Source organism: Rhododendron vialii, chromosome 5a (assembly GCF_030253575.1).
Source record: "Rhododendron vialii isolate Sample 1 chromosome 5a, ASM3025357v1".
Lineage (NCBI taxonomy): Eukaryota > Viridiplantae > Streptophyta > Magnoliopsida > Ericales > Ericaceae > Rhododendron > Rhododendron vialii.
The window spans coordinates 29,108,762-29,136,606 of record NC_080561.1 but is presented as its reverse complement, the minus strand read 5'-3'; the positions used below and the strand labels follow the sequence as shown (position 1 = coordinate 29,136,606).

At 38.4% G+C, this 27,845-nt stretch overlaps 2 protein-coding genes across 2 annotated transcripts; both read right to left on the bottom strand.

The window, feature by feature from the left end:
* Window positions 1–100: 100 nt before the first annotated feature.
* Window positions 101–7,419, bottom strand: LOC131327357 (GDSL esterase/lipase At1g54790). Its single transcript, XM_058360473.1, has 5 exons — window positions 6,977–7,419; window positions 6,293–6,490; window positions 5,992–6,158; window positions 4,903–5,173; window positions 101–673 (listed from the first exon to the last, which is right to left on the bottom strand). The coding sequence occupies exons 1-5, from the start codon at window positions 7,395–7,397 to the stop codon at window positions 405–407; spliced, it is 1,326 nt and encodes a 441-aa protein (XP_058216456.1). The 5' UTR covers window positions 7,398–7,419; the 3' UTR covers window positions 101–404.
* A 2,120-nt stretch (window positions 7,420–9,539) lies between these two features.
* Window positions 9,540–15,109, bottom strand: LOC131327356 (kinesin-like protein KIN-1). The gene is made up of 15 exons (XM_058360472.1): window positions 14,970–15,109; window positions 14,314–14,416; window positions 14,140–14,183; window positions 13,139–13,168; window positions 12,932–13,054; window positions 12,806–12,831; window positions 12,631–12,712; window positions 12,109–12,150; window positions 11,995–12,028; window positions 11,821–11,896; window positions 11,497–11,716; window positions 11,327–11,418; window positions 10,702–10,819; window positions 10,449–10,628; window positions 9,540–10,265 (listed from the first exon to the last, which is right to left on the bottom strand). The coding sequence occupies exons 1-15, from the start codon at window positions 15,081–15,083 to the stop codon at window positions 10,098–10,100; spliced, it is 1,452 nt and encodes a 483-aa protein (XP_058216455.1). The 5' UTR covers window positions 15,084–15,109; the 3' UTR covers window positions 9,540–10,097.
* Between the last annotated feature and the right edge of the window lie 12,736 nt (window positions 15,110–27,845).

The following is a 27,845-nucleotide window of genomic DNA, read 5'->3' as shown; positions in this document are numbered from 1 at the left end:
TCAAGCTACTTAGTTTATACCATTTCCAACGACAGTTTGGAACTCTGAAGTCCCCTGAATTGAGGCAAAATAAGAACCACTTGGGGTTTAACCCATAAAGTCACATAATTTCGTTACATTAATAGTCAGATAACAACATCCACACCAATATCAAATGTGGATTGCAATTCGATCCTAGCACGCCCGAGCATCACCACTCACGCCTCGAGTGTTGACAATAAAGAAGTGAAGAAATTACCAAAGAAGCTGCATCCCTGAATTCAAACTTCACTTGCATCAACTCCATTATTACTATTTTTTGGATCAATTGCACCAAATCCATTTATGAGACCTTTTTTCCGAGACTAAAAATTTGTGTAAAGAATAAATCAATCAAATTTTGCGTATAACGGTTACATAATATTTTAGAACTTGAGCTTAAGAAGGAAAGGCATCTGATCAGAGAAAGACGGGTCAGAGTATTTTCCAGTGAGAATTTGTGAGGACACGTACTGGTTTGCAGCTTCAGTGTAATGAATCCCGTCCCAATTCACGTACTCAGTGCTATCGCTGCACCCTTTGGCCGTGACCGAACTCCCATTCACGACTTTCGTTTGGCCACAGCGTACTATATTGTCGTAGTTCAATGGCAATCCTCCGTAGCCACAGCATGCCATTATCGGTTGTTCAAATCCTGTAGATTGATAGTCATTAGGAGAAATAAAATGAAAAAGATATAGTACCCAATGTGAATTGTTATGGAAAGGGTATGTGCACATTGTGCACTGCAGCAGTGATCAGCTCTAATTAGTTGAAGGAGTTAGTTATCAGTTAAGTGTTATTCTAATTAGTCACGAATTAGTGAGTGGAATGCAAAGAAATGGTGCGAATTATTGTGACAAGTTACCCAAATATTTGATGTTAATTTATTTTCGAAATCTTTCCTTGCTGGGTTTTTGTTTTCAATACAAATGTATTTCGATCATAATAACTATCGATGTCCGATCAACTAGCATATTTACATGGGACACTTGCTCATCAAGACGAGGAATGTGAAAGGTTGATATCAAATAACCGAATCCAAGGTAGAGCCGATAATGGTTGCACAACACTCGTACCATGGACCTATGCTGTAACAACCCTGAATTTTGGTCAGTAAAAATTTCGTCCAATATTTGAATTTTATTTGAATTACTTATTTTCTCTTGAGTGGCTACATGATTTCTTGATTTTCGTCGTAGTTAGATTTTGGTCATTGGTTAAACTTTCGACTAGAAACCCTACTTGACCAATTTAGTTAGTTTCTAACCGACTACTTGGAGGAACCGAGCAACCCAACTCACCTAGTTACTAGATGAACCTTTTGGACCTTTTGAACCTCTTGAACCTTTTGCTTTTACCCATTGGTCCATATTGTTAGGGTAATTTTTGCCAATTGGACAATAAGCTTTTCATTATTATATTTGACTAAAAGTACATGTAGCCTTTTCAAAGTCTTATTTTAAGTATAAAAGTATTTGTACTTCTATTATCCTTTGGTTATTAACCGCTAGGAAAATTATTATCCATTGGGTAATAGCCCAAATCTTCCAACAAAGTACAAAGTTTTATTTTACTAATCAAGATTTGGATTCCCATGTACTTTTATGCATTAAACTATTGGGGAATATCTAAACCTTAGATTTCCAAGTACTTTATTTATTAAACTAGTACTTGTACTCTATTATAAACTAATTGGGAGAATTCTAGCCTTTTATTTAATTGGGGTACTTGGTACCACACCTATATTTAAATATAGGGCTTTTGTCACATGCTTTAAAGTACTTTTTGATTATTTTACAATAAAAGTTTCCTTTTAACTATTGTCCATTGGACAATAAAAGTTAGGAGATTTATTATCCATTGGGTAAAAGGTTTAGTCTTCCTACCAAGTACATGGGTGTATTAAACTAGTCTTTTTCTTAAACCCCATGTGATAAAGTAAATAATATTTTATTATGTAAAGTACTTATTAGCCTTAGTAGCCTTTAAGGCCTAAGATTCTTAAAGTACCTCTTTTATTATTTTATATTGGGGTTTTGTACCCAATTGGATTAGTTTATTGGGGAGTTTATCTTCCTAGAGTACATTAGTACACTAGTTATTTTATTTAAAGAGACATGTGCCTAATTGGATTTCTTTAATGGGATTTGGATTTAGAAAATCTTGTACTTTGGTACTTTCTTATTCTTTCTTGTATATAGGTATATATATGTATGTAGTGTACTAGGAGAGAGAGAAAGAGAGAGAGAGAGAGAGAGAGAGAGAGAGAGAGAGAGAGAGAGAGAGGAGAGGGCCGAGAGAGAGAGAGAGAGAGATTTTGTTGTACTTCCATAATCTTTCTCATCTTTTCAAATCCTTGGTGATATATTTCTTCCTAGCCTAAATCTATCTCCCATTTGTCCTTCCATTATTGTTTTAGACCAAATCTTGTACCCCTTGTCTCCTTTCCTTCCAACAAATCTCCCATAGTCCAATCCAAGGACTAACCTAGCCATGCAAGCTACTTTATTAGGCCTAAGTCTATTTTGCCTAATGACAACCTATGATGGGCCATTATCCTAGCCTTTATTAGCCTAAGATTTTGACTACAAGCTAGACCTAGATTATAATTACCTAAAAAGCCTAAGATCTTACTTGATTCTATAGCCTTACACCTAGGATATGATTGGACAAGGCATGGCTTGACATGTGAGGTGATTTGATGACTTAATGGAGCAAATCCATGGAGGATTTGGAGAGAGAGAGGGCCGGCCATGAGAGGAGAGGGAGAGCCCAAGATTTTGCCTATAAATAGCAAGCCATTTCAAGCTTTGAACTCACACCTTTCCAATCCTCAACTTCTCTCTCTAGAAATTCCTTTGTTCTTTCTTTGTTCTTCATGTTCTTGAGTGGTTCTTGAGTTCTTCAAAGAAACTCATCCAAGGCCGCCACTAAACCGCCACTCGACCACCCTTCGATCCATAAATTAGAGTAGTGTTAGTCAAGTAGAAGTTTCGAGAGAAACCTTTCTCTTTCGAAGCTACCGGGAACTACCGTAGAAGGTTACTCCGTCGATAACCGACTAACCTTCCGTAGCCGACTACCGCCAAGAAGTAAGGTAGGATCTCCTTATCGTCCACCCCAAGTATAAAGTAGGTTATCTTTATTTACTTACTTACTCAAGTATAACGTTGTTGCTTTGAATTGCTAAGATAGAACTTATTGTTTGTTTATAAGTATTTGTATTTTGATCTTGAGATGATTATGAGCATGCATATATATATATGAATTGCTTGTATTACTTGTGGTGTGATAAAGCATAAGTGATTTCACTCCAAAGGCGTCCGTACATGTGGCGTTATGCTATAAGTGGTGATTAAGCGTGATAAGTAAATGATTTTGTTAGAATGATTCATGCTTATTTTTGTCCTACCGTGGAGTCTTTGCATGTAAACGAGATACGAGAACCGAGAAAGTAGAAACATGACACCTAGGGTGTGGTTAATGAAGGGAAATGTTTTCGAGGAAGGAAATATTTTGAAACAACATAATGACCAGTTTTGGGTGGCATTATGTGAGTTGTGTGCGTGTGTAAAAGAAACATTTGAAAATGGTGAAAAGTTTTGAAATCCGCAATGAGGCCGGACTTGCCCATTGTGTGAGGTGTGTGTGTGTTCCAATGAAAATCCGGAAAAAACAGAACCATTGTGAGGTTGTGTGTGTTCCAATGGAGATCCGGGAAAAGCGAAACCATTGTGAGGTTGTGTGTGTTCCAATGGAGATCCGGAATAGCAGAACCATTGTGAGGTTGTGTGTGTTCCAATGGGAATCCGGGAAAAACGGAACCATTGTGAGGTTGTGTGTGTTCCAATGGAGATCCGGAAAAAGCGGAACCATTGTGAGGTTGTGTGTGTTCCAATGGAGATCTGGAATAGCGGAACCATTGTGAGGTTGTGTGTGTTCCAATGGGAATCCGGGAAAAGCGGAACCATTGTGAAGTTGTGTGTGTTCCAATGGAGATCCGGAATAGCGAAACCATTGTGAGGTTGTGTGCGTTCCCATGGGAACCCGGACCGGCGGAACCATGGTGAGGTATGGCTTGGTTATCCGCGGAGAGGAGCCAATGCAAGATTTTGTGTGCCAATGGGAACCCGGTGCGGCGGAGCCATTGTGAGGATACTCGGGAACCTGGAACGGCGGAACCGAGGTTGGGTGTGTTAAAAATGATTTTTGAAAGGTTGATTTGTAAATGAAAATGTTGACACGGTCTACGACGAGTCGCGTAGGAGAAACTCAGAGAATCTTGGACACCAACGATAGTTATATAGCGATTGCGGATGTGTTATTGATATTGTCTTTTATAGCTGTGTATACACGTATCATGTGGAAATCGATGTGTTTTTATAACCTTTTGATTGTAAGTTTAAGGTTGGTGGGTAAGATATTCCTATTGAGCGTTGTAGCTCATGATGTTACCTTTTGGTGACCCTGACATATTATATTGGTGGTGATGCCGGTATAATGTGTCAGACCTCATAGATGAACAGGGTGAGATGTACACCTTGGAGGCCTTCGGAGCCGAGGAGCTAGCCAGGATGGAGGAAGAAGCGGAACAGTAGATAGGAACCCTAGTTCCCTCCGTTATTTGAATAAAAGTACTTTTGTAAGGTTTACGATGTAATAATGAGCTAGACTCACTTCGTTTTAATAATAAAATGTCTTATTTAACGTACCCAAAATTCGAAGCGTTACATATGCACATCACAGACCCCTCTGGTTGAAATTTTGCTTAAATCGGTAAAACAAGAAATATGGAAGAATGCATTGGAGTTTCACTTATGTTCAAGTTCTTGGCATCAAAATGCAAGTAAAATTTATTACTTGCTCTAGGTTTGTACTCACCGTAACGAGAATAGTTCATGATGAGGTTAGACTTGATTGTGAATATGTCAACATATGTGACATTCGCATCTGAGTATTGGCTTTGCAATTTCTTACACAGCGCATGGAGCTGCAGATTGAGAAGCCTTGCGGCTTGGTTATGGGAGCTCACACATCCTAGTTCATCGAGCGTTGATGGATCGCTTCCGAAATTCGCAACATTCTGAGCCAAACATCCGAGCGGACCCGTATTGTGAAGCCAGAAATTCCTTGCCCCTTGGTCATATAATTTCTGCAGAAACAAAAGTTGGACAAAAAACACAAGAAAGTAGTTCAATCATAATGGTTGCATGAAATTTTATGAGAATTGTGATGGAATTGTTTGTTAACTTGAATAGCATAAAGGTCCTGATTGATTTGTTGGACTATTAATGTGCTGATAGGTAGTCCTAAGCAATATCTTGTTCGCGTTTGATCAGCAAGATAAAGGTCAAGATCAAACTAAATAACCCCAGGATAAAGTGATCTAGCATTTGGTAGTCACAAATTGGCAATACAAAAATAAATAAATAAATAAATTATTCCCCAAGTGGGACAACTTGACCGTGGATAAGTTTTCGACTAAATTCTCCAAGATACTAAATTGCCCTCCTCAGGATAACTTAACCCGGGATACCAAACCATACCTCCTGTGTCCTACTTTTCCATCTCAATAAGTAATACCATACCTCTTGTGTCCTCGGGATAACTTAACCCGGGATACCAACCAACACGATCAACTCCACAATTTGGCCTAGGAATACCATACCTCCTGTGTCCTACTTTTCCCATTTCAATAAGTAATCCGGGATCATTTTCCGGGATAACGAATCCTGCCTACCCTTCTCAGCCAAAGAAACATGACTAATTGCACGATCCGGACCATCTAGCTTACCTATACCACATCTCTCCTGTTCTACTTGTCCCATTTCGGTGTCGCACATAAATGACGAAAATGTAGGACGATCGGAGATACAGTTTGTCTTCAAAACTGCGTATGAAACAGCATCAAGCGCGTATTCTAGTCAATTGCACCCCCGAGTTTCCGAGAGGGGGAAAAAAACCACTTACATTAATTCCAGCTTCAAATTCTGCTAAAATTGTTGGAATCGAAGCAAGAATTTGATCCAATGGCTTGGAGTAAAAGGCACCAGCGAGATCATTCTGGCCTATGTCAAACATGTAAAGCCCCTTTGCAAAATAATCTGCTGCAGGCAAGTACCTGTCAAGTTTCTTGTCTGCACCATGACTCAAACACAAAGAAGAACAAAAACGTTAGTACTTCCAACCTTTCTGAAAGCATTCTTTGCACTTATAAAAAAAAAAAAAGGCAACATGTTTTTGCAAATTGCAAAATTCAAAATGAACGTACTTTTGAGCAGTTCGAGCACCCGAGCCTTGAATCTTAAAAACTGAGCCACCTGAATCCCAAATGAAAATGGGAATGCAGACGATCCAGTCGGTGGAAGAATGGTAGACCCTGCTGCTGCGAAGTTGCACCCTTTTCGGAAACTAGGCAGCCCGATTGAATCCAAATATGGGTTCAGAAATGGCATGTCCATTGCATCCACTGAAATGAAAAAAACACACAGGAAAAAGGCATATTATCAAACACGGAAAGGGCACCCAGTAAATAAGCATCAAGAATAAGCGAACAGCTGGTATAGCAACATTTACGGCTATCTACAATCCTAAATCTTATTCTGGTATAGCAACATTTACGGCTATCTACAATCCTTAAGCAAACAGCTGGTATAGCAACATTTACGGCTATCTACAATCCTTAATCTTATTTTTCATCAGATTCGGTTGAACATATTCTGTTAGAAACTTGGTCTGATAGGGAGGACATCAAGCATTTGCGGACGCAGAATTTTGATAGAGAGGTTGCCAAATGCACTGAGGATCCCAACGTTCGTAGATATCACGAAAACAGAGTAAACAAGGGAATAAAAACGAAGAAAACAGAGGTGTTACCAATGTTGAAAAATCCAACTGCTTAAAACCATAGTCTGTCAATGAAGAGAAAATTTTCAACTAAGGGCAACGAAATTACTCAAAAAATCTACGATGAGGCGGCCATCGCAGAACCTTCCGGATGGTTTTTGGAAGTGAATCTGCCCGTTTGGAGGGTCGAGGCGGTCTCCAACCCCGGCAACAAGGCCGCCCGTGTCGGAATTCGAATCGCCGAAGTTGAAAATTGCTGGGAAATTGAAGTCAATGGAATTGGTAGGACGGAAGAAGAGTGAGCATAAGGTGATGGTTAGAAGGACACAGATCTTGAGAGCCATGGCTTGTGGAAACAGAGCTTGGCTGGTTGCTGTCGTTGTGTATTGAGTAACTGAGTACCAACCAGTACCCACCACTCTTGTAAAGTTTCCTTTTTGGAGTGCGGCAAAAGTTTGCTTTAGACTTGAGGAACCCCAAACCAATGGAATCCTTGTACTATTTACCGATACATCCTTTGTATGCATCATGTGGTTATATTAGATCAAAGTAAAAAAAAAAAAAAAAAGACATGAAAGTTTCGATGATTGCAGCCACAATGATGTGGCAGAGTAGCATTCTTGTCATTAGGAGGCATCTTAATATGGATGCTGCAGCTAGACTATACGCTTCACGGATTTAAAAAATGAGGAGTCTTTTATTTAGCACGAGCGAATAAGGTTGGCCACATCAAATCTCTGTAATTTTTGTGAAAACCAAAGCCTCGTACATTGGATTTCTGATGTAGGACAAAAATTGAGAGTTTTTGTATTTTATTTTCATTGTTTTAGAATAAGATTTTGACTGAGAATATTTTCGTTTAGGTTAGAATTATTAACTTTCTGTATTCAGTTTGACTTTGATTTCTACTTTTATTAGGATTCTTGGTCTACAAGAATTAGGATTTTATTTTAATTAATTAGGAAATATCTTTTCTTTAATGCCGCTTATTTTGGCATGATTTAAGATTTCTTTTACAGTAAGATTTCTAAGGTTATGGTTCTATAAAAAGGGTTGTAACCTATTCAACTTTTTAAAACTTTTGCATCAATAATATTCAGAGTTTCTTGATGATGTAAAAGTTTTAAAAAGTTGAATAATTGAATAGGTTACGGCCCTTTTCAGAAGACCCTAACCCTAAAAATCCTACTGTAAAAGAAATCTTAAATCATGCCAAAACAAACGGCATTAAAGAAAATATATTTTCTAATTAATTAAAATAAAATCCTAATCTTGTAGACCAAGAATCCTAATAAATGTAGAAATCAAAATCAAACTGAATACAAAAAGTTAATAACTCTAACCTAAACGAAAATATTCCTATTCAAAATCTTATTCTAAAACAATAAAAATAAAATACAAAAACTCTCCATTTTTATCCTACATCGTAATCTTTTGTGAATTCCGCTGCGACGGGTACCCTCTCCATCCCATTGGTTTTTTAGGGGAACACAATTTTTTAGCAGGGGCATGCAGTTAATATATGTCTCTTTAAAATTACTCTTTATTTGGAGTATTCCAACATATATGCATGGGATTTCATCTTCAGTGAACAGATTGACACCCACCCCTTAACAACCTCCAAGTAAGTGACGTTTATGGAGTGATATGAAATTAGAAGACAAGGACGTGTTTGGGTAGAAAAAGTAATATGTATGGGCAGGGCAGGGCAATTAAGGAATTCAAAAAACCCTCAAAAGCAAATGGGACCAACCAGAATTTCAATTTTGAAAGCAAAAAATGAATTTTGCTTTCACGGTTAGCAATAGAAAAGGTCGGAAAGAGGAAGGTGCATATTGCTACTTTTTATTTTATTTTATGATGATATTACTTTGCTCCAAAGAAAAGGTCGGAATTACTGTAAAAAACCACGAATTTCGGATGCATCAAAAGTGATTGGAGGAGCCTGAAAAATAAACGGAAAAAATGAAAGAAAGTAAATACTCTTGGATTGTTTCATTATTTTTTTTTTGCATCGAAGAAGAACATATATACGTGAAAAGAAAAGAGTACAAGGGTTTAACAGACATAAAACAAAACACAACTGTGCTATTGCCTAAGATAGAGGGCGCAAAGGGCGCCGGATGACATGCGAATGCCTTGAAGCCTAAGGAACAAAACACAGTGTGAATGTGTGAGCAGAAAAAATACAAAAACAACACACACACACAAAAAAATAGAAGACAAGCCACCACCACAAGCAAGCCACTTGAGCACTCCTCAGCCAAAGACATGTGATAACGGTTCGGATTGTTTCATTTTATTAACTTCATTAAACACATATGACAACGGTTCGGATCACATTTTTAGCTAGGGACAACGACCATTTAGCAGGCACAGCAGCCTGCTGATGACTCTTGCTTAGTCAATCTACGCAGCAACCTTTCATAAGATCATCTCCCACACCTAGTGACTAATGTCTATTCCGTCCGTAAAAAGGACTCAAAGCGTCAGAGTTGGAGCTTCTATAACTTATGAAACGGACATTGTCAACAGAATTATGGCCGCAATGAGATCAAGTTATTCCATTTATTATCAGGAAAAAAAAAACACATTGAAAACAAAATGAGGAAAAATATCGCAACAACTTTCATCCTAGCCAATCGAAAAGAAAAAAAAAACTTTCATCATAACTAACCAACAAAAATTTCCAATGAGGGAGATCCTTTACCCAAAATTCCCTTATCAAATATTTACCTTGCAACCCTGAGAACCCTTCAATTTATAGAGAGAGACAAAATTGATATTTGCAGGTGGAAGCGATTCCTTTCCTACCTATTTCTTGTGATGACTGCCTGATTTTTGCCAAGGCCAGATTTGGCAGCTCTTAAAACCTCGGAAAGTCTACCGAAGAGTTTCCCAGATCCTGCATTCTTTAGTCTCTATGCATCTTTTGATTTACCAAAGTTGTTCAGGAACTTATTTGAAATATGTAGAACCTAGACGCATTAGCAATATACACATACAGAATGGCTTGCGAACCAAAAAAAACTCATCAAAGAATGTACTCACTTGAGTCACTTTGGTGAACCTCTATTCTTCTCTTTGATTTTTTTTCCACATGTTTTGCTTTAGCCGGCGAAAACAGAACTAGTTTTCAACCTTCTTCATTTCAGTAACACGAATGAAAGTAAAGAAGTGCAATTCTTTTTCGGACTGTACCACTACATGTCCCAAGACTGATGGAGATATCATTCCACCGTGTTGACATGAAAGACAGATCCAAACCATGGGATGAAGAATCCAAAGTCTTTAATCATATCAACAAAGCTCATTCTTTCCCCATACCCTTCGCGAAGCTCAAGAGATCTTTCAGCAGCTTCCAATCTGGCCTTGAGAGCTTTGTTCTCTCTCATAAGCTTCAAAAAGACAAAAGGATAGTTACGGTACATAGAACACCAAAATCGAACATTAGAACTTCAGTTATACCAGATTCAATATCAGGTTTACCTTTTGCCTCTGTTGTAATTCTTTTCCGGATTCAAGACTTGAAAACTAAATAGAATGAACTTTTTCTCAAAGCAATTACTTCTTCCTCTTACCTCTTCGCCAGTGACGACAAGTTCTTCTACAGCTTGTTGCAATGAGGAAATTGTTCGGCATGTAACGTCTTCGTAAGCTGATTCCAAGTCTTCTACTGAGTTGATATCGAAGAGAATACCCTCTTGTATGAAGCACTCCTCAAGTAAATTCACGTCTTCAACATCCATTATGTCCCTCAGCTGTATGCACGAAGTAAACTTGCTTATAGACAATTCTCAGTCCACGAACAGAAGTTCAAAAGTATTGTCTTACTTTTTCTAGAATTCTCTGACAGCACTCATCTGCAGGCGGAGGAGTTGGAGCTCCAATCTTCTTGGTGTATTTATCGTCCTTGCAGCTGACATGTGGCGATGCCTTTATATGCTTTGCCCTGCTCAAAAGGTTATAAATTGTCCATTTCCTTTAATGAAGGGGCGGGGGTGGGGGGTGGGGGGTGGGTTGGGAAAAAAAAAAAAGCGTGTCTAAAAGTTACATCGACTAATAAGAAGAGTACAGGTACAATTTCACATATCGACAAAAAGTTCCTGAAGTTCGAATTAGATATCACTAATTTGCAAAGTGAAACAAGAAAAAATCAACGGACCAAAAATGATACAAAGAGTGCAAGTCCCCACCCTTTAAATATCTAAACAAGTATGCAGGTTAAATTTCTTGATTTTTGTTTGGTAATTTGAGTTAATAAGAACGTATATTGCTTGAAAGGGAAAATCAACCCTAAAAAAATGATCTCACAGTACCTTTTACTTGCATGAACCAAGCTAAAAATAGTCCAGTGGTACTGCCACTATAACCCTATATAACTTAGGATGGAAGTTACAAACAACTCAATGCTTGCAGGATAACTATAATGCTTTCCAGCAACCTGTTCATGAGATACCTTGCACCAAAACGCAGGGTGGACAGGCTTTCTGACGCATTAGAAGGGCTTGGTGAACAACAACACAGTAATGCAGTTCGGGAGTTCCCTCCCTGTGACATGAGAACAAGTGGCCTCAAAAACAAATTGAAAAGGATATAGGAAGAAGGAAGTGATGTGAAGAAACTAACAAGAGCATCTTGTAGAATCCTAGTGATCTTAGAATCGCGATATGGAATATGATTCGCTTTGCTAGGTGTGCTGCTGGTCAATGCATTGATTACATTGCCAAGAGCAGAAAGTGACTTATTGATTGTCTTGGCTTCTTCAAGAACTATTCCTTCAGCCCCAGTCTTCTCGATTTTCTCAGATCCGGCCAAGTCCACAAGAACCAACTTTCCCGTTTTCGACCTGTAGACACTTACCAGATGTCAAAAACCACTTAAGCTCAATCCTCATGCTAATTAGGATGGAGGAAGAACTGTTTTCTTTTGTGGGGATAATGAAGAGATTACCTCTTATCAGTGATTAGTTCCTGCTGGACTGTGAATATGTATACACAATGACTTCTACTGCTTGCCATATTCATTTCTATGTATGATAAAGTTTAACAGCAGATTATAGAAAATAACAGCGAGTACTTTACAGTAAAACGAATAAATACTATTGGAAACAGAAACGGAGGATACGGGTCTCTCCAACTGCTCTGTTGGCAATCCCCTTCTGTATTTTCAAGATCATATAAGAAGCTGGTCTTTATGCAATAAAAACTGAGGAAACCACTCAAGCAGTTGACATCTTACAGATAGAACTCGTGATGCATCAGCAGGGTCCAATACAGAGATCTGAAAAAGGAAGACTGGCTTTTGGAAATGTGAAAGAACATATGATATCATGAAAGTGAAATTACACACCCATGTCATTAAGATATGGGATCCGCTTAAAGTTAGTTTGTGTTTTACTGTGTATGGGATGTAGGATGCAGGGGTTTTACTGCCAGGTAGATTTGGCTAATGAGTAACTTTTGAGGCCATTGGGTAGCTTCCACATTGCACTACCCTCAGAATATCCAAGTAATCCTCAGATTCAAGAGATTCAGATGGATAACTGAAACATGAATAGCCTCTCGTCGTCGTTCTAAATTTTTGCCATGCATGTTGGGCTTAGAGACAACCAAGCTAATACAAAAGCCTCAAAACCAAATTCTCGTAAAGCCCCAACAAAAAGAGAAAGGTTTGCTTCCAGCAGCATATCAATGCTTACACATTTCGGTTTTTTTCATTGCTTTCAGGAAGGAAAAGATGAGGAAAGAAAAGAAAACTCACTTCCGTTACACCAGACAAGATGATTCCTTGCGCTTTACTCTCCTTGATCTGTATGTTGTCCTTTGACAAATCAAAAAGGTCCCTGAAAGAAAGAACTACAACCATGATTAACTCAGATTAAAAAGCTGGATAGAGTCATGTAAACAAAATAAATGCCTCATTAGGTGATACAAACCTTACTTTCTCCATATAAATCTCCACCTGTAAGGTCACCAGAAAAGAGAACAAATAAATATTAGTTCTATCTAACAATGCCAGCTAACATATAGCAGTGTGCAATAAAAACAGAAGCGATCTCTACCATCGACAATTTGATTGTGTACTTCGACATATCTTCAGCAATTTTAATGCTCGTGAAAAGTTCGCCCACTACTCTTGGGAGTAACCCTTTCTTCTTCTCATCACAATCCAGAATGCTGGGACCCTGGATGAAAAAGGTTATGTATGAGCCAAATCTGAGTCATAACTGCGACATCTGGAATATATTCATGATGTATCCATACATCACCTCCATGCTGTATGTCTTCCCTGCTCCGGTCTGTGACAGAATTGACAAGGAAGTTTGTCAAATGGAAAATAAATATGCATAGTATGTCTGCAATTGAAAATAACTATGTGCTTCTACCTTTAAAGTTTAAACCCCGACTAGTAACTACATTTCAAAAAGCAAGCTACACTCACATCTCATTGCTTATGATTTAATGTGAAAATGAGCTTGCTGGGAATAAACCAAATTTACAAGCTTCAGTCGTCCACACTTACATGAGAAAGTGCAAAATTTTGCAACAGTAACAGTGCGGAATGCCTTCCGAACAATTTCCTTTAAAGAAAGGGAGAGGAAGCTCTATGTCAGATGATTTAATGTGCCTAATTACTTACTTACATTTGCAGTTGGTGGTCACTTGTCAGTTGTCACAAACCGCGTATGGCTGAAGAAACCACAGAACTACGTAGAGATAACATCCAGTGGTTGTAATTCTGTACTTACTTCTTGGACATGCATTATTGCGCTTGAGTGTGCGAAAAGGCTAAAAGTGTAAACATCCTACGGAAATCAATGGCCCAACTCTAACAGGCATGTTACAGCAGGAATCCAAACACTGGAAAAGTGGGAGAGGGAACCTTAAGGATTTATGCTAATGATTTAGTAAAATCAATGACCTAGAGGCTAGAGCCATCACTTGTTGCACTTTGACCTCTTTGAATGACTCCATTTGCAACAATTGACATTTACTGGATGTTAAGCATGTAATAGAGCCATAGAGGGCTTTCCAGGTCCAATGGAATGTTAAGATTAGCATACACATGAACGTCAAGAAGAAAGCATTTCCCAGATGTACTTAATAGCACATTGACAAAAATCAGGACAACATGCCTCAGTGGACATGTACAGCAAAGACAGATAGATGTCTACTGTGGTACACAGTTCCACGAGTATTATTCGATTGAAAAGAGTTTCCACATCTAGATTCTCAACTCCAAAAACAGACTGAAGTACATGTCAAGTACCTGTCCATATGTAATGATTGTCCCATTTATTCCATTAACAGCATCTGTTTCATCAGAATCATCGGGCAATCAAGGAAGATACGTATAACTCAATTTTGTGAATCTAACATTCAAAAATAACGCTTATAATAATCTGCTGGAAAACAAAGAACTCGAAACACATTTGAACAATACCTCGAACAATTGGCAGAGCTAAGAATTCGTAGACATCGGCTTGTTCAGATCCCTCGTAGAATGCCCTATCGAAGCTAAACTCGTGCTCTTCTTGTTTCTCATCCTACATTTTCATGAATTGCAATCGCTAAACATGCATGGGCATAGGTACATGCAAATGTACAAGTTTGTGGCATACATACACAGGGGCGGTCCTGAGAAGGTGCAAGGGGGGACCCGGGCTCTTGCACCACTCCAAATATTATCGCCTATTATACCAATTCTCAGGTTAATTAACAAAAATTTAATGAAATTGGCCCCTACAAGTCCCTTGAGTGAAAAAAATCCCTTAAATTTTCAATTTGTGGGGTAAAAACCCTAAAATTTCAAGTTATCAATAATTTTTTAGGTTGCGTGTATAATATTAAGCGATGTCTACGCACATACACCCAATCTCATATCTTCTTCAGACCTCACAAGCAGCAATATGGGCTCATAACAATACATTTTTTGCCATCAATATGAAAATACACGTGATTCGGGCCCCTGCTAGACACAAATTCTGCATCCGCCACTGTACATACATATGTCAATACATAATACGTAACACGTACATACATTTATATACATGTATTATATATAAATAAAGAAGACGTAGAATTATGGGAGAGAGGAACCTTGAGAACGAAAGTTTCAGCATCCAAGGATCGAATGAAGACGCCATCGGTATGATCTCTTCTCTCTTTGGAGCTCAGAGGTCTGAATCGCGCACAGACAGCGATGTTCGCCATTACTCCACACACTGGAACAAAACCCTCTCTTCAGGGATTTGGCGCTCTACGGCTCTGCGGTTAAGGTTTTCACTTTCCCGCTTTGGCTAAATTCCACTTGTATCCCCTCAACTATCAGATTTTATTTCTATTTCGTCCTTAATCTTGTCGATTAAACCTATTGAGTCCTTGAAACTTTTGGGATCGATATTCACAACGACTGTCCTGGTATTGAGGTCTACATAGAGGCTCATTTAGCCATTAGATCTGGTGGTGAATGGAAAAACGTCCCCACAATAATGATGTGTGTATATACCGTGTACGTATGGATACGATCTTAGGCAAATATCTTCTTCTTCTTCTTTTTTACGATTAAGAACATTAGTACATTATTTAATTTTAGGGGAAAAAAACAACCAAATTAACGGACATTGTCTCTATAAAAATATATAGGTTTCTGATCAATAGTGGTTTACAATTGAAAATAACTATTTCTCCAATATTTTCAAACGAATTGTGGCTGTTAGGGGAATTCAAAATGTGACTAAAGTAAATATTGATTTGAAAAGTTTAAGGACTCGATAGGTTTAATTGATAGATTAAGCAAGAGTTAGAAACAATTGAATGGATGATAGGATAAAAGTTAAACTTGGTAAAGTGAACAACTAGGGTTCCAAAGGGCAGGGGAAGAGAGGCAAACAAACTTTGGTTATTTGCACTATTATATTACCGAGAATGAGCTGGATCCTCTAGTCCGTTATTTGTCGTCCCTTTTTGTATCCACTCCAATGATATTAATCATTCACTTTTCAAATATTGCTGAAAACATTGAACACGTCAAAAAATATGTTGATCGGACATCGTCTGAGATGTATTTGAGGCACATTTTCCTTGGAATAAAATGATGAGTTCTGATCAACTGTAATGTATTTTGTCAAAATAAATATGTTTTGGAAATATACCAAATGATATCCAATCAAAATGATGTTCGCTTGGTTAATAGGTTGCAATTGCAATATTACACAAATGAAAAGGGCGTGAATGGAGATTTTAGCAGCCTCTGGGCAGATTTTTTTAGGTTCTTTTTTGAGCTTTTGAACAAACAAAAATAATATTCCCTCCATCCCTAAATAAATGTCCAGCCTGCAACTCTAGGTTATTAAAAAAAAAAATTTGGTTAAAAAATTCAAACTTTTTTCATAATTTGAAAGAACTCATTAATATCTATTGATTTATGAAATTATTTTTGAATTTTTTAACGAAAAAAATGCATCTTTTTAGAGACCTAAGTTTACGATTCAGACATTCAATTAGGGACGAAGGGAGTAGGTGTTTGGCTGGATGCAAATGGTCTTTGTCTTTAAATTACAAAGTTAGTCCAAACAAATTGTCTCTACTTAAAGACATTTTTTTTTGCAAAATAAACAAAAGAGACTTTTAAATTTTGTCCAAAGGCACCTGCTCCTGTTTTATTGTCTTAATTAAGAATTCAAATTTGAGTAAAACCTGTAACGACCCACCCTAGTCTTTAACTCAAGCTCCTGCCAGATTGAATTTTGTTCGTTTTTTACACAAATCAAGAAAGAGTCAAATCTTTTATTCATGTTCGCAAGGCTATTGGCTATTTCCTCCCTTGTAAATTAATTTACACCCACATTATTACTTATTTTTTGAATTAAATGTGATGTATTGTGAGAGCATGACATTTGTCGTAAAGCGGGAAATGAGTACTTAACAAATAAGAACCTTAGCTGAACGGAGCTTAACAAACAATTTGCTTAAGTTTATATGTTTATGCGTAGATTTGAGTTTGTCATCGGAGTACTTCATAATTAATACCAAATGAAAACAGAGTTGTATATTTTTGCATGTCCTTTTCTTGTTGAGAGAGACAGGAGTGAAGTAACACAATCATTACCAATCTACTGATATTGGAAGACTCATTTTCCATAATTTTGGCAAAAAAAACTTGCCCAAATTATTTTTTAATTTTAGACTTAACATTTATATGAGCCATAATATTCTCTCGGTTCGAGTCCAAATAACGGCATCCCATTTTCATTTCTAGTACGCAATGAATAACCAAATCTAAGTGAAAACGTGCCATTAATTAATTTGATTCTCGTACATGTACATGGTGAATAATCAAATTCCAACTGGATGGTTGGGCTGAGTGAGGTTGGTGAATCGACTTTCCCCAGGAAAATATTGCATTCCTTGTCACGCTTTTTTTCAATTAAGTTAATTTCTACACAAAAACAAAGACAGAAATTTTTGAGTAAAGTCTTTGAAGCCCTTTTCTTTTTTCATTTAAACTCGAGAATAGAAGCATTTTCATTCATACTAGCTAGGTACGAACCCAATCGGCAAAAACCTCCAAACTACTTGTGCATAGCGACAGTCTAAAAACTAATGGGGAAAAGTTTCACAATCAGAGTGCAATACATAGGGCAAATCATCTCCATAGTAACTTTGCACCGATACGTATTTTCCCGAACTGGGAGAATACCCTGAATACATTTCCAAACAAAGTGTTTGATTTTATTAGGAAGTGGGATTGACCAAACCTTATTCCAAACCGTCTTCTCATCTCCCCATGAACTTGATTCACCCTTTCTCTTGTCCTCTATGTTCCTCCCTATGCTTGAGCCTAAGTGCAGACTCATATCCCGAACTCACAGAATACATGCCATCAATTGAAAAGTGCCAAATCCATCGATCCTCCATCTCAGATTTCGGAATGGGAATGGATTCTACCGGCCAGCTCGGCCTCCTCCCGTTGCAAAATCGAATGCACCAGACTACTACTCCGCTGTTTTGCCACTGGGTCAATCAGATCACTAACAAGCAGTGCACAAATCAAGTTAGAGCAACTCCAATGGAGTTATATTTTGCATCCGGATGGATAGTTATTTTAGACGAAAAAAATGGTTAGAAGTTAGTTGGATATAAAATAGAACTCACCCCTCTCCAATAGTGAGATGTAAAAAATGGATGGATAATTAACTAATTTTTCCTCCACCTTAATTTTCCCCAACTTTCTCAACCCTAATTCAAGTACTACTTCTTATTTCCCCAAAAAAGAACATTACACTCCCGTCGTCCTCCTTTTCTCCATCACAGACTACGTGGAAAAAGCTCTGGGGTACTAAGGTCATGCCCAAAGTTCATATGTTCATGTGGAAGGCTATTAAGAATTGGGTAGCGTGTCGTGCAAACCTGTTCAAAAGAAAGTGTGCTCCTACCCCTATATGCCAAATTTGTAACAATACAAGCGAAACGATCGAGCATCTTCTGTTCCATTGTCCTTGGAGTCGAACGGTATGGTTTGGGAGCGGGAAATCTTTCTGGACTCTGTGTAAGGAGGTGGTGGCGGTGGATAAATGGGTGGAAGATCTGCTGTGTGGAGATATGGCGAAGGAAACTAGCTCCGAGGTGGTGGGTGAAATTTTCCAGCTTTGTTGGGCCATCTGGAAAGCACGCAATCTGTTCGTATTCAATAGTAAGTCTCCTAATCCTGAAGAAGTGATCGATCAGGCTAAGAGGGCTAATGCTGACCACTTGAAAGCAATTTATGATGGGGTCTCTTCTGGCACTTCTCCTTTACCAGCAAATGCTCGTGCTGTAAGGTGGGAACCTCCTCCCCCATCTTATGTCAAGTTCAATGTTGATGGAGCCTTCAAACCCTCCTGCAGCTTGGCTGCCTTTGGCATTGTTGCTAGAGATTGTGGTGGGTCTGCTCTGTTATGGCGTGGTAGTCGTGCTATGGTTTCTGTCGAAATACTTGATTGATTTATTATTTTTCTCACAATGAGGTACAATATATAGACTGGATACAAAGTAAAATAAGGAAAGAGAATAAAATCAAATCAAATCCCTAATTGATCTCTAATTGATTCTACCTATTTGAGTATCTTCCTAATTACATTAAATACAGCCAACACTCCCCCTCAAGTTGGAGCATAAACATCGTGTACTCCCAGCTTGTGACACATAGTATCAATGGAAGTCTTGGGAAGTGCCTTGGTGAAAATATCAGCCAGTTGAGAGCCTAAAGGAACAAAAGGAATATTAATATCTTTAGATTCCACCTTTGACCGAATGAAATCACAATCAACTTCAATGTGTTTGGTCCTCTCATGGAATACTGGATTATTAGCAATGTGGATAGCAGCTTGATTATCACAATATAGAGGAGTAGGACCATGTACTAGGATCCCAAACTCTTGTAGAAGTGTGCGCAACCAAGTCAACTCACCAGCGGTATGAGCCATTGCTCTATACTCTGCCTCAGCACTACAACGTGCTACAACTGACTATTTCTTACTTCTCCATGTCACAAGATTACCTCCTATAAAGGTGCAATAGCCAGTAGTAGAACGACGATCAGCAGGAGATCCTGCCCAGTCAGCATCTGTATATCCTTCAATACGAAGATGTCCAGATGATTTGTAGAGAAGTCCACGTCCGGGAGCATTTTTGAGATACTTCAAGATACGAACAACTGCCTCCATATGAGGAACGCGAGGACGAGTCATAAATTGACTGACAACACTAACTGCATAGGAGATATCGGGTCGAGTAATAGTTAGATAGATAAGTTTTCCCACAAGTCTCCGATACATCTCAGGGTCTTCAATCAGCTCACCATCTTCAGGCATTAACTTAAGATTAGTCTCCATGGGAGTAGCTACAGGTTTAGACCCAATATAACCTGTATCTTTCAAGAGATCGAGAGTGTATTTCCTTTGTGATAAACTGATACCCGTTTTGGAACGAGCCACCTCAATGCCAAGGAAATATCGAAGCTTGCCTAGATCTTTGGTAAGAAAGCTAGAACCAAGATGGCGAATTAGTGTTTGAATCCTAATGCTATCATTACCAGTGATGACGATATCATCCACATAAACCACGAGAATCACAATACCATGAGTGGTCTTTTTAAAGAACACGGAGTGATGAGCCTGACTCCGAGTCATACCATGAGAAATAATAGTATTGCTGAACTTATTGAACCAAGCTCGAGGAGACTGTTTGAGGCCATATATAGATTTGTGGAGACGACACACACTCTCCCCCTTGGACTCAAAACCAAGTGGTTGTGCCACATAGACAGTCTCAGACAGATCCCCATGCAGAAAGGCATTCTTGACATCAAGCTAGTGGAGAGGCTAATCAAGTTTTGCTGCAAGAGAGATAACAATCCGTACAGAATTAAGTTTGACCACTGGAGAAAAAGTCTCAGTATAATCAAGCCCATAGGTTTGGGTGAAACCTTTGGCCACAAACGAGCTTTCAGTCGATCAAGAGTACCATCAGGATTTTATTTCACAGTAAACACCCAACGACAACCAACAATATGTGCTCCAATAGGCTTGGAAACAAGAGTCCAAGTATGATTTATGGACAAGGCACGCATCTCTTCTTCCATAGCAGAGCGCCATCCAGGATGAGAAAGAGCCTCCAAATAAGACTTAGGAACAACAACTGAAGATAGAGACACGGAAAAAGCGCGAAAAGATGGAGATAAACGATCATAGGACACAAACTGAGAAATAGGATGAAAAGTGCAAGAACGCGTACCCTTACGAACGGCAATAGGCAAGTCAGAATCCGGATCCTCAGACGGTGAAGGAGATGATGTGGGTAAAGAAGTTGGGTCTGCAGGAGCAATGGGTGGTGCGGCGGTGGAAGAGCGACGAACATAGACCTGTTTTATGGGTGGTCGAGGAGCAGTCTCGGGAGGACGGACCGGTGTAATGGGTGGTCGATGAGCAATCTCGGGAAGACAAGGTGACATACCAAGATCAGCCAACATGGGTGGCTGTAACCGTGCACCTGCTGGGGAATAATATGGGATGGTCTCATAGAATGTCACGTCAGCACTTACAAAATGCTTACGTAGTAAGGGACTATAACACCTGTATCTTTTCTGTGTCCGAGAGTAACCAAGAAATATACATTTATAAGAACGAGGATCAAGCTTATCACGACCTAGAGAGAAATTATGTACGAATGAAACACAACCAAAAAGTTTTGGGGGGAGAGAAAAAAGATCCTTATCGGGAAAGAGAATCTGGTAAGGAGTTTTGTCGTTCAAAGCCCGAGAAGGCATTCTATTTATAAGATAATTAGCTGTAAGAACTGCATACCCCAAAAATATTTTGGAACATGCATGTGAAGCCTAAGAGCTCGAGCAACTGCTAAAATCGGTCCATTTTTTCGCTCAGCAACCCCATTTTGTTGAGGGGTGGTTACACAAGCAGTTTGATGAATAATGCCATGAGTTTCAGTAAAATGCGTAAATTGATGAGAAATATATTCTTGGGCATTATCAGTCCGCAAAATACATAATTTGGCATTAAATTGAGTGACAATTTTAGCATAAAAATTAGAAAACACAGAAAATAATTGAGACCAATCTTTGAGAAGATATACCCAAGTTAAACGAAAAAAATCATCGATAAACGTAACAAAATAGCGAGCACCACATAAACTTATGGTACGAGATGGTCCCCAAATATCCGAATGAACTAAAGCAAACGATTCTAAACTTAGTGACTCAACTTGTAAAGGAAAAGAAACCCTACGATGTTTACTGAGTTCACAAGTGTCACAATTAAAAGGAGAAAAACTAGGTAAATCAGGGACTATCTTGCGAAAATTGGCAGAAGATGGGTGTCCAAGACGACAATGCCACTGGTAAGGTGTGGTAGTGGAGTGGAAGGCAGATAACTTGGAAGGATTGGACGGCTGAAGGTAGTACAGACCATTCTTCTCATACCCCCCACCAATCATTCTCTGCGTCTTGAGATCCTGAAATTCAAAATGAGAGGGATAAAAGAGTACAGAACAATTGTGAGTTTGAGAAAGTTTATGAATGGAAAGTAGATTAAAAGGAAATTGTGGTAAGTATAAGATAGAAGTAAAAATAAGGCCAGAGGCACGATAAGTACCAATGCCATGTACACGAATTTTAGTACCATCCGCAATAGTAACATAAGAAGGAACGGAAGGTGTAACGACATCAATAAGAAGAGACAAATCACCTGTCATATGATCAGATGCGCTAGAATCGAGAATCCATGGAGTACTGCCAGTACGAGAAGATGAGTGAAGGCAAGTATTACTTGATGAGACATGAGTCACAATGGAAGTCGAAGATGCATTAGCCTTGTGAAACTAGGAATCATACTCAGACCTAGAGATAGTAATCTGATCTGGAGGAGCCAGCCCAGATGACTCCCCCTTAAATGTAGCCTGATTAGCCTAAGCCGGCTTGCCATGAAGCTTCCAACAAAACTCAACAGTGTGATTGGTTGCATTGCAATGTGTACACTTCTTGGTGCCACGACCACCACGCCCCCCACGGCCGCCATGTCGACCACCATGTTCATAAGGACCATTACGACTGTGGGGAGGATTAGAGTGGCTAAAATTCTCAAAGGATGGAATAGGACCAGTAGCAGGAGCAACTAAGGCAAATGGAATTGGATGCTCTAAAACAGAAGACTGAGGAGCAGCCCTTCGAACACGAGCAAAAGCCTCACCAACAGTAGGAACTTCCTTGCCGGAAAGAATTTGGGGACTGAGAGGAGCAAGTTCTGTATTCAGCCCGGACAAGAATTTGGTAACTCGAAATTCATCTCTGTACTTTTGCTGAACCTTTAAATCTGTGGTTAAAGGTTGATAAACATTTAACTCATCCCACATCCCTTTTAAGGTAGAAAAGTACTCATCAACCGATCGATCTCCTTGTTGGAAAGAGAATATATTCTGATAAATCTGATAAATGCGAAAGAGATTCTGTTCGGATGAATATAACTCATGTAAAGTATCCCATACTTCTTTGGATGTGTCAAGGCATGCAACATTATTAAAAATATCAGATTCAAGACTATTCCAAAGCAAAGTCATAATATACGAATCATTTTGAATCCAAACAGAATCTTCAGATGGGGCATCAGTGATATAAGAAGTCTCACCACTTGCTCGCAAAGAAACAGTCACAGCACGTGACCATGGCAAATAATTGGCGCACATTTAATTTAATTGAGGTGAGAGAACGTCGATGAAATGGATCCTTAACAGTGTCCTTAGAGCTTGATGTTTCGGTTTTCTTATCCTTATCACCCATAATACGAGAGCAACCCAAAAAATAGGAATAAACCAAATATTACCAGATCTGGTGGGGATGCAACAGAGATACCCGGAGTTGATATGGTTTAGATAAGGGTATGACGTAACTGCTGGGATTCAAGCAAGTTTGTCAGAGTCCGACTGAGTGGGCGACGGAGTCTGTAGAAGGTCGGAGAAGGCAGTCTCAGTGTTGTTAAGAACTGAGAGTACTTCGTCGGACAAGATGAGTTTCTCAGATAGATCTGAGAAACAAAGATCGTTCGAGAGAGAATAGAGACAGGCTCCCTGGCTTTGATACTTGGTCGAGAGACCAAGAAAAGAAGAGAAAGAAGAAATCAGGTTCTTGGAACCCGCTCTGATACCATGTCGAAATACTTGATTGATTTATTATTTTTCTCACAATGAGGTACAATATATAGACTGGATACAAAGTAAAATAAGGAAAGAGAATAAAATCAAATCAAATCCCTAATTGATTCTACCTAATTGAGTATCTTCCTAATTACATTAAATACAGTCAACAGTTTCTTCGGCAGTGGCTATAGAAGCATGGGCGTTGAGAATTGCTTGTGTTACGGCAATGGAGCAGGGTTTTTCTAATGTGATTTTTGAGACAGACTGCCAAAACCTTGTTCGATATGTTTCTAATCCCGAATCTGAGTGCCCTTGGGAGATTGAGACAATCGTCGGTGATATAAGGAAATGGGCTACCTGTAATCGATGGTCTTTTCGGTGGTGTGGTAGGAATCTTAACAAAGCAGCTCATTGGGTTGCATCCCAATGTAGAAAAGTTTCTAACTTTTTTCTTTCGGGTTGTATTCCGCCCGCTCTTGAGTCTGTTTTGTACAAGGATGTGTCATGAGTTAATAGATATTCTAACACTTTCAAAAAAAAAAATTCAAGTACTACTTCCGTTAAAAATAATTATGGTATCCGGTAATCGAGGAGTTTTAAAAAAAAAATTAATTCTGCAAAAAAAAATTTTTACTTCCGTCCAAAAATAGGAGCAATTTTCCTCTCGCACTACAATTTTCCTATGCCATAATTGATACACTAATTTTTTTGGAGGGTGTTCGTGGAGAAGAGAAATAATTTTTGTAGTGTAAAATGCTTGGATAAAAACACACATTTATCGGGGGGGGGGGGGGGGGGGGGGGGGGATATAGACTATTGCTTAGTTTGGATCTGTTGATCAACGTTCAAAAGATACGTTGGGTACGGTCCGATCAAAACACCTATTGGCGTGTTCCCATCACATTTTACAACTTTACTCTCTCTCTCTCTCTCTCTCTCTCTCTCTCTACGAACCAGCAATGAAACAACGGCTCCGGATCCTCTATCCGAGAGAGCCTGTCCGGCTCCTCTGTCCCATACCAATCTATGTGCCACGTTACCCATGCTCCACTCCCTTAACTTCCCTTTTACTCGGCTGTAATGTTTTGTTTGGTTGTCTTTTTTTTAAATTAAAAAAAAAAAGCCAACCAAACATATTTATTACAATACTATTTTTAATTTTTGTAGGGCCCATTATATGTAACGATCCGGATTTTCGCCCTATTTTTTTCGAATTAAGAAATTATTTTTAATCAAATAGTCTATAGTAATCGATTAATTATTTAAAAGTGTAATCAGATTAAACTAGAACCTAGATTAATTTTTGGTGATTAAAATTAGTTTAGCTCATACAATATTAATTAGCTTGTAACTATATTTGTGTGTCTATATATCTATATATAGATATTAATACCCATCCCACAATTTATGGGATTATGCTCCTATCCCCTCTCCCTTTATCTCTTCCGATTCTATCTATCTCATTTCCCTCCCACTTGCCATCACCTTCACCCTTATCATCTCACTCTCCCACCTTCCTCCACTACTCCCCCTTTATTTCTCTAAGTCCACAACAAAAACCAAACACATTTTCTTTTCCATTTAATTCAGCAGAGAGAAGAGAGGAAAACAACTTCATCCCATGCACTCACATCATCAAATCTTTAATCCCAATCTCCATTCTTGTCCATATCATGTACTTCTATTCATGGCCTGTTTCCTCCTTGTTGATGTCGTTTTTAGGCCTGAGTTTCTTCACAAATGTTGTAGAGGGCGTCGAGAGCTTCGATTTCAACCCAAGAATCACCCAAAATGGTCAAAAATTGATAGAGTTATCACCATTCAAAGTTTGGTAAAATTCTCAGATTCTGTTTTCCAGGCAGATTCGGCAAATCTTCTAAACGTTCATTTTGCTCCTATTTAGAGTGGTTTTCGGGCTTAGACTTCTACACGAAAGTTGTAGAGCGTTTCAAGATCTTCGCGTTAGACTCAAGAATCATCGAAAATGGCAGATATTTGGTCAAGTTATTCCAGCCCTAAGTTGCTGCTAGAATACCGATCTTTTGCCGCCAAATGAAAATCCACCGGACTCCACCGAATCGTTTTGTCCAGATTAAAGGTAGAATAATCGCTCTCTTACTTTCTCCTAAGTATATTTAGATTCTATATGTTGATTTTGACAAGTTATAATATGGAGGAAAATATACCCACGCATCAAAATCACATGATCCAAAATGCTCTGTTTTCTGGAAATGGAAAACCACCTGTTACTGTAGCATGCACGATTTCCTGTTAAAATGATGTTCTGAAATTGCAATTTGGCCCTTGTGTTTACCTTTGTTCTACAATTTGATCCTAAACTATGTGTTTAACGCATTTTACCAATTTATTAATGATTAGGATTACGATTAATCTATTTCTCGTTAATGTTAAAATAGTCGTACTGTGTATAGGTAGAGATGAACCAAACTTTTCTATAAGTAAATTTTGTCCAAGTTAAAAAAAAATAACGGGTAATATACTCCATTAACAAAAGAAAAACTTTATAAATAATAATCCTAGTGTTTAATAAGAATAACTACAGTAGCAAAATAAATCACTTTTACATATTTGAAGTTAGAAAACGAGGATTTCATTAATTGATACAAAGTTGATAGCTTATACTTACAATTACAATAGTTACTCTAATAAAATTTATAAATGAACATACTTGTTCAACAAAACTTAATAATCCAAAAGGCTTTGGCCCATTCCAAATTCTTGCGTGTTTGATTATTCACACACACCAATTGTTATATTGTTATCTCATTGAAACAATTTGTGTGATGAATTGAGCTATTGTTGACTGTATCATGATGTACGTGCTAGAATAGACTTAGGTTTGTTGAGTGGTTACGAGTAGTGACTCACGTAGACGATGTTAAGTAAATGGAAAATGGTAAAGTTGATTGAGTATGTTGGGTGCCGGTAAAGGACCCTGGTACGGTAAAGTACCTTTAGTTGAGTTGGGGAACGGTAAAGGACCCCGAGTATGGTAAAGTACTCAGAGTGTGGAGGACGGTAAAGGACTCCGAGTACAGTATTTGGGATACGGTAAAGGATCCTAAATACGGTACAGTACCCAGTGTGTGTGTGGAGGACAGTAAAGGACTCCAGTACAGTATTTTGGGAAACGGTAAAGGATCCTTGAATACGGTATAGTACCCATTGTGTAGATTAGGGGTATGGTAAAGTACCCAGTGTGTAGAGTTGGGAGACGGTAAAGGATCTTGACAATGAGATAGTGCGACCTCTAATGCTGAGTTGTCATGGTGAGCTGTTCTTTTATTATGGTTGTAAGCGAATCCAGACTGGATACATAATTTAGCAGTATTCGCTTAGAACCCTGGTGCAGGACAAATAAAGGGAGAGTTATTCCATGGGACGGTCAAAGTTGGTGGATGTGGGAGGAAAGGATCTCGTGGAGAGAATCCTTAGATTTCATGTAAGTTGATGGATAGTAAAGAAAAAGACGATGTGCTATTATTTTATACCATCTGTATATTATCAATTGTTATATTGTTGAACTGCTAATTGTAGAGTAAGGGTTGGTAGGGTTAGGATTATTCTACTGAGTGAATTATCACTCATGGATACGTTTGTATCCTGGTAAATCGATTGCTTTGGCGATCAATTTGCTAGAGGGTGCAGGATATCAGGAGACCGAAGAGCAGGATCTTCTACAAGTTGATCAGTACCAGGGTGAGGACCTCCCAGCTGAAGAAGGGGAGTTTGTCGAGTTTTGGATGTTTTACCCTTAGAAGCTCTGTTAGTTTGAAATACTGTTATTTGAATTTCCAAAGATATTATCACATTAGTCAAATTTTGTTTTATTTTTGGAGTTGTAAGACAATTAAGAAATTTTGACTTTAGTATTTGAGATTTTCGCTGCTAAACTCTGTTTAATAAAATTTCATTTCTTAAATCGATCTTATGAATTATTAAATCCATTAAAACAGATTTAATTAAACGTGTCCGAAAATCAGGGCGTTACATTATAGGTCTTTCAAAGATGATTCAAATTGAAATTTTATTCTTAATTTTTTTATGAGTTCCTCAAAAAATTAGTTCAATCCGATATCGTTAAGGGCTGTTTCAGAATTCGAGGGCGCCCTATGAATTCTGAAATAACCCTTACCGATATCGGACTGTGCTAATCTTTTTCAGGAATACATAAAAAATAGTTTAAGACTAATTTGCCGTTTGAATCATTTTTGTAGAACCCATAATGAACCCCACAAAAAATCAAAATTATCATTAATTTCTTGCCCA

What these genes read in the sequence shown, in the direction of transcription:
- LOC131327357 (XM_058360473.1), bottom strand. Translation starts at nt 7,397, where the DNA reads ATGATGCATACAAAGGATGTATCGGTAAATAGTACAAGGATTCCATTG. An exon ending in GGTGCTCGAACTGCTCAAAA is followed by an intron (nt 6,159 to 6,292) that starts GTACGTTCATTT and finishes GTCATGGTGCAG; the next exon opens with ACAAGAAACTTGACAGGTAC. An exon ending in AATTTGAAGCTGGAATTAAT is followed by an intron (nt 5,174 to 5,991) that starts GTAAGTGGTTTT and finishes TTGTTTCTGCAG; the next exon opens with AAATTATATGACCAAGGGGC.
- LOC131327356 (XM_058360472.1), bottom strand. Translation starts at nt 15,083, where the DNA reads ATGGCGAACATCGCTGTCTGTGCGCGATTCAGACCTCTGAGCTCCAAA. An exon ending in GGAAGACATACAGCATGGAG is followed by an intron (nt 13,055 to 13,138) that starts GTGATGTATGGA and finishes TTTTTCATCCAG; the next exon opens with GGTCCCAGCATTCTGGATTG. An exon ending in GTCAGAGAATTCTAGAAAAA is followed by an intron (nt 10,629 to 10,701) that starts GTAAGACAATAC and finishes TCGTGCATACAG; the next exon opens with CTGAGGGACATAATGGATGT.